General features: G+C 31.8%; 2 protein-coding genes across 3 annotated transcripts; one reads left to right on the top strand and one right to left on the bottom strand.

Moving 5' to 3' along the window:
• The first annotated feature begins 511 nt into the window (after positions 1-511).
• LOC105701492 (protein lin-7 homolog C) lies at positions 512-3165 on the top strand. 2 transcript variants are annotated; one of them, XM_012428267.2, is made up of 6 exons: positions 512-604; positions 728-823; positions 2100-2141; positions 2214-2326; positions 2415-2660; positions 2829-3165. In XM_012428267.2, exons 2-6 carry the CDS (start codon positions 787-789, stop codon positions 2985-2987), a joined length of 597 nt encoding a protein of 198 aa, XP_012283690.1. In that variant the 5' UTR covers positions 512-604; positions 728-786; the 3' UTR covers positions 2988-3165. The 2 variants fall into 2 exon arrangements, with proteins under 2 accessions (XP_012283690.1, XP_012283689.1); XM_012428266.2 differs by having other exon boundaries at positions 519-622.
• A 773-nt stretch (positions 3166-3938) lies between these two features.
• Positions 3939-5808, bottom strand: LOC105701503 (enkurin; the record flags this gene model as incomplete). The annotated part of the gene is made up of 3 exons (XM_023433772.1): positions 3939-4290; positions 4569-4760; positions 5493-5808. Coding segments are annotated over 3 exons (694 nt in total), but the record flags the coding sequence as incomplete, so codon positions are not given.
• Between the last annotated feature and the right edge of the window lie 558 nt (positions 5809-6366).

Raw genomic sequence — 6366 nt, forward strand, 5'->3', positions numbered from 1 at the left:
AGCTAAAGAGTAATAATTACTATTAGAAAATATTGATTATAGGATCGTATTTATCTCCAGCTAAAAATATTCACGTATGTACAACTTCACGGAAAATTCCATGCGATTTGTTTTTAAACAAACTGATATTTCACTCTGCGACGAAGCGAATGGGAGGTTTTGATTGGCTACGGAGAACGTACAACGGAAATTCCCCTCTACGATGTTTCTCTATAGCTAATCGAAACCTCTCGTTCGCTCTGTTGAAAAATTCAAATTCTCATAATTTCTCGATAAAAAAGGCTTTGGAGAAATGACCGATAAATTACCGGGAATTTCTCTTAGTTTCTGACGTAACTTACTGGATTTAGAACACTATGTAGGCCTGATTTCACAACTCAAGTTAACCGATGTTTAACTAGTTTACACTTGATTTAAACCTGCTGTAAATCAGTTAAACTCCGATTAACTGAAGTTGTATAGCCGGACTTCAAACCCGGTATAAACGTGTTAAACTGCGGTTATCTTAAGCTGTGGAATGGGGCCTACAATCGAAAATTATTATCGTACTTTCGAGACAATCGATAATTCCCATCTCACCGTCGTATCGAATCTACCAAAAACGGTGATATTCAGTCATATTGTAATGATTTCCTATAGTAAATGTTAACCACGAAATGTTTACGTGACATGTCCTCGATACAATACTAGCCTAACGTGATTTTCTCTTGAAATTGAACGGGAATAGAGAATTGTCAACCCTTTCATCTAAAGCTGGACAATCAAAACATACGAGTATTGATAACTATGGCAACAATAGGGGAACCTCTCACTTTAGCAAGAGGTGAAATATTACTTTCAGTTATTTGTTTACAATTTTATATTACAAACTGTTTACTTAACGCACCATCTCATGTAAAATGATACTCTTAAATGTGTTACTTGAGCAATCGTATAAATCAGAAATGGCAAATTTTGTCAAATGTCAATGAATCTAGTTGCTCCAATAAAAATGAATTTAAATGTACGAAAATTAAATCTTGTTTTGCATGGAAGCGATTTTCGTTTTCGGGACAATTATTAATACATTGGTACTTAGTACATTGTTGATGATAGCTGCTAGTACAGCAGATTAAGTACATCTTGTTGAATTGTGCTTATTTTTAAACATTGAATGTCATTGTTTAAAACATCTCAATATGAGGTGAATACAAATCAGAATCTAATCAAAGTACGTAACCATAAGCTACAAAAATTACTTATTATAAACATCGATCATGAATATAATTTTAATTTTGAATATAAATGCTGCAGTTAACATGAATTTCTGCAAGCTATATATACTAAATTTTTTCGAATGACAATTCAGAAACGTTTATATTAAACTTCAAGCTTCAAGTCGCAAGAAATTCTATGATATTGAGATATAAAGTTTAGCCATTGAACATGGCAATATTGTTTTTAATGCATTGAAGGTTATAACAATTTTAATTGTTAAAAGAAAAACATTAGTCTCATTTAAAGACACATTGAAGATAAAAGAACTATTAGAAATAATTATGTTCTTATAAAACTAAAGTATTGTGATCTGAAATTGTTTCTTAAATAACATGAATTAAAAGTCAAATCGCTTATTATATTAACACATTCGTGACTGGCAAATTTTTTCTGTTTCAAATACTGAGTACCAACAAAAATAATGAAATTCTGAAACTGGTTGCCGCAAACTTGTATCGTGTATCGTTATGGACGTGATTCACGTCAGCGGCAATCAGGAATAGAATTTAAAATAACGTGAATTCACATCAGTGGTCACGAATGTGTTAAAAGATTATACCTTTAAAAAATTACGCACGCTTTAGTAACTAAAGCATTCTTTAATTCATAATTACAAATACTCATAAACCATTCGATACCTTTTACCATAGTATCCTGCAAAAGGGGAACAAAATTGAAATACTTTTCAACTATTATTAATTCAAAAAAGTAACTTATGTATTTTATACTACCCAACTGATTAAAAATGTACTAATAATAAAGTAATAAAATTAATGCTATTATGGATTTTCATATTCATTATTATGGTCTATGGTTAATGTTAATATGAGTTTATTTTGTAGATGTACGAAGAGCTATCGAGTTGCTGGATAAGCTACAGAAAGGTAAAGAATCGTTTAAAATACTCACCAATTCTCTGTGATTCTATTTTCAAGTTAAATAATGCACATTTTTAGGTGGAGAAGTACCTACAACGAAACTAGCAGCTTTACAAAAAGTACTGCAAAGTGACTTTCTAAATGCAGTCCGCGAAGTGTATGAACACGTTTATGAGACTGTCGATATTCAGGTAAAACTGTTGTATTAGGCAGTTGGGCCTACTTATTACTTAATCAGTTACAGAATTATGTATATATAAGGTATATTATTTTGTAAAGGGATCTCAAGATGTCCGTGCATCGGCAACTGCTAAAGCTACAGTTGCTGCATTTGCTGCCAGTGAAGGGCATGCCCATCCAAGAGTGGTTGAACTTCCAAAGACCGAAGAAGGTCTTGGATTTAATGTAATGGGTGGAAAGGAACAAAATTCTCCAATTTACATATCAAGGATTATACCAGGGGGAGTTGCTGATAGACACGGTGGTTTAAAAAGGGGTGACCAACTGCTCTCGGTTAATGGAGTGGTAAGAGATACGACATCGTTAACTTTATTATTTAGAAACTCTGACAGATAGTCAAATGCAATTTATGTCATTCTACTTTTGTTTCTTATTTTTGCTGACTTCCGAAACGTTTTTTAATTAAAAATGTTTAACGAACCATCTTATAATTACACGTTCTGTTGATTACAGTGCGTTGAAGGTGAAAATCATGAAAAGGCAGTGGAACTATTGAAGCAAGCACAGAATTCTGTAAAACTAGTGGTGCGTTATACTCCACGCGTTTTAGAAGAGATGGAGCTTCGTTTTGACAAGCAAAGAGCAGCTCGCAGGCGTCAACATGTGCAATAAATAACATGAATTACAGCTAATTATTATTAATTTGTTGGGCGTGACTCGTTTCAATCGTTAATTCAGCTTTTCTCATCTCATAAGACTAATTCTGTTAAGTATTTCTATAATATATTACTTATAGTTTTACTAGAGATCTCTGTAAGTTATATATAAGCATAAATAATACAATATACTATCTGTCTCGTTAAATGACCCCTTATCTCATTTGTATATCATAACAAATTAAATGGTTCAGACATGCCCTATAATTGCATGTTTATACTTTCGATCACATTTCAAACAAACAAACGTAATATACCACCTACTTTAACTAAATGATACCGCTTTTACGTTTGATACAATTTATTAAAAAGTAGAGACTACTATTTGAATTTAATTAATCAATTTCCATTACTGTATTCTACTAGTAAGCCTCTTGAAACTAACAAGGAACGTTTACGAAGTGTTCCTCTCCAATTTCGTTCAATTTCTGATGTTTTGTAGAAAAATATATTTTAAGAAATACGTTTTTTTTTTTTAATGTTTTTTTTTTAATACGTGTCTCTTAGAATATATTTTTTTGACATTTTTTTAACATTGATATAATATGTTACATAACATGTTACCTTAATGAGTGGGAAATAATAACTAACATCTAACTTCCATGTTACTTTTATGGTACATAACATGTTAATTTCGAAAACGTAGCATTTACCCAACAGTTATATAACAGTGTTCACTACGTATCAGAAATTAAACAAAATTGGAGAGGAACACTTCGTGAATATTCCTCATAAATAGGTACACATATGTATCATATTTGTGTTATTGAACGTTTTGGGATTTTATTCTTTTGTAACATCATAAAGTAAATCTGATAAACTAATGACGGAATGAATAACCAATGCTAAAGAGATTTAATTATTTATTTCAGACACTAGTATACTAATGTTCTATTCATTGCATTAATGTCAAGTCAGTGACAAATTCGTATTAAATAAAAACAATTCAAGTTCATTGAACTTACTAAATAATTGTGCACACAGAGCCATAATGTATTGAAAGGCCAAATGTAAAAAGGATAAGTGTCACACTTCATATGATTCTTTTTGCATTGACCCTTTAATTGTTAATTTCATTCATCCTCATCATCGCTGTACACATATATGTAAGGATGACGTTGTATAATTTCAATATCCTTTTCGAGTTGAGACAAAGCCTCTTCCATTTTTGCTTTTCTCTTCGCTTTCGGCGGAGTGTCAGTAAGAAATGGTAAACATTGGAATTGCTTCATCATTTCATCCCATTTTTTCTTCATACCCTGTTGACAAAATATTTTAGTAAAATAATTGTTTTTTGAACTATTTTAAATTTGTATAAAAGTATTCAAAGCGCACGCTTGTTCAAATATGACATATGCATTATAAAAACTCTTTGACTGAAAGAAACTTCTCTTCATAAATGGTTTGGTTTTTTGGCGCATGTTACGGGACGTGTTAGTAACAAAAACACGTATCACCCTAATATTGTACACCTCACATTTTTACAATAAATAACGTGGTAAAGCATGAAAGTAAGGTATTATTTAAATTAACAGACCTCTAACAAATTAGCTCTTTGCTCTTGCGTAATGTAGCGACACAAAGACTGAACTCGCTTAGCTTCTGCTTCATCTTGATCTTTTAAATCTATTCCTTTCTCTCCCATTTCTTTCCATTTCTTTGCTGATTCAATTTTAGAGCCCGTCTTCTTAATGTCAGATTTCTTTTTATCAAGCCATTTTCCACGATCCTATATAGCAAGAACAGAGTGTAAATGAGGAATAGAAAAATAATTATATTATATCTAGACTTAACGCATGATTAATATTTTCTCACTCATCGTACCTCCTTTACCGAAAAAAAAATATACTTCACAGAGGATAAAAGTTAAATTGATTGAATAACACCTTAATTTTCTAAACATTCTGATAGTATGAAATCCCTTATAATTTTCTCATTAACGTTCTTCAATGTTTCCAGAGAACTAATTTAATATTAACCCACTAAACACACTGTTACAATTACATAACACTGGATGATATATAACGATTACTCAAAAAACACATTAATGCATATAACATCGAATTATTACCGTTCCATAACATTGCTACAAATTTGCAAGCATTGAGGTTATATAATATTAACATAACATATAACAAGTTACCAATATGTTATGCCGATATGTTATATGTTACCAGTATGTTACATTCATCATTTTATAACAGTGTTATGTAGCTGCGGAGGAAATACAAATCTTATTTATACGTTATATGTATGTTACATTACATGTTACAAACATTATGTCACGGTTATATTATTGTTATAGAACCGTGTTCTGTAGGAATCCTACTCTCCGAAGTTTCTCTGTATGTTTACATTTTACCCGTCGAAACTGCACACAGACATGTGCGCACAATTGTATAATATATTTAACCATTTTATCTTATTATATATTAACTATGTCGTTGTATACAATATGTACCTTCCTAAAGACGTAAATTGGAAGTAACCCACTAGGTTCCAAATCATGAGAATCGCCGAAACGTGTGTCAACATATCTCTTTTTTGGCTGGCGAGGTCGAGATTTCTTCACGTTTAATATATTCCTCTTTCTGAAATTAACATTAGTCTCAGGCAGTTTGTCTTTGTCGGCTCGTTTGATCGGTTCCCATGATGGTAATTTCCGGGGATATCCAGGCAGTCGAAAATGTATATGTTTCTCCTTTTTCTGCAAATCAATCTCGGATTTGTTCCTACGAAGCTCTCTTCGAACTCTAGCCCGATGAATCGAAGTGTACCTGGAAAATCAAATCAATTATTGCAAAACTAACGCAAAATTCAATAACACGATAGATTCCAAATCATTGTATTCGTTTCAACTCGTAATACTCCGATCATTATTTTCTGATACTATATAACACATTTTGTTACTAATCTATTGCCAATGCAAAAATATCCCTAGCAGCACAAAATATTTGTCCTATATTTTCTATATATATAACGAATATCGCACATTTTGTAAANTTTTCACAGTATTCGGCAGGCATGATGGAATGTCGTTAATTTAATAATGCGCGAAGATTTATTTAAATGGAAGTATGAAGTAGCAACGCAGTTGTGGTAAACGACTTTCTTCATTAAATTAATGTTAGCACGTTATTATTTAATAGAACGTAATTTTGAGAATGCAGAGATACGTGCCTCTGCTATGAACGGTACTTGAAAAACAACTGATACATTCTTAAATCACAACCATCTTGTTTTATTGCGTATACCTGGCAACGAGTTGTATGCCATGTTTGTTCAATACAACTGCCGTATAATGACTATTCGTTACGATGTTTTATAGGTCAGCA

Source organism: Orussus abietinus, unplaced genomic scaffold (genome assembly GCF_000612105.2).
Source record: "Orussus abietinus isolate OABI.00-Male unplaced genomic scaffold, Oabi_2.0 scaffold1345, whole genome shotgun sequence".
NCBI lineage: Eukaryota > Metazoa > Arthropoda > Insecta > Hymenoptera > Orussidae > Orussus > Orussus abietinus.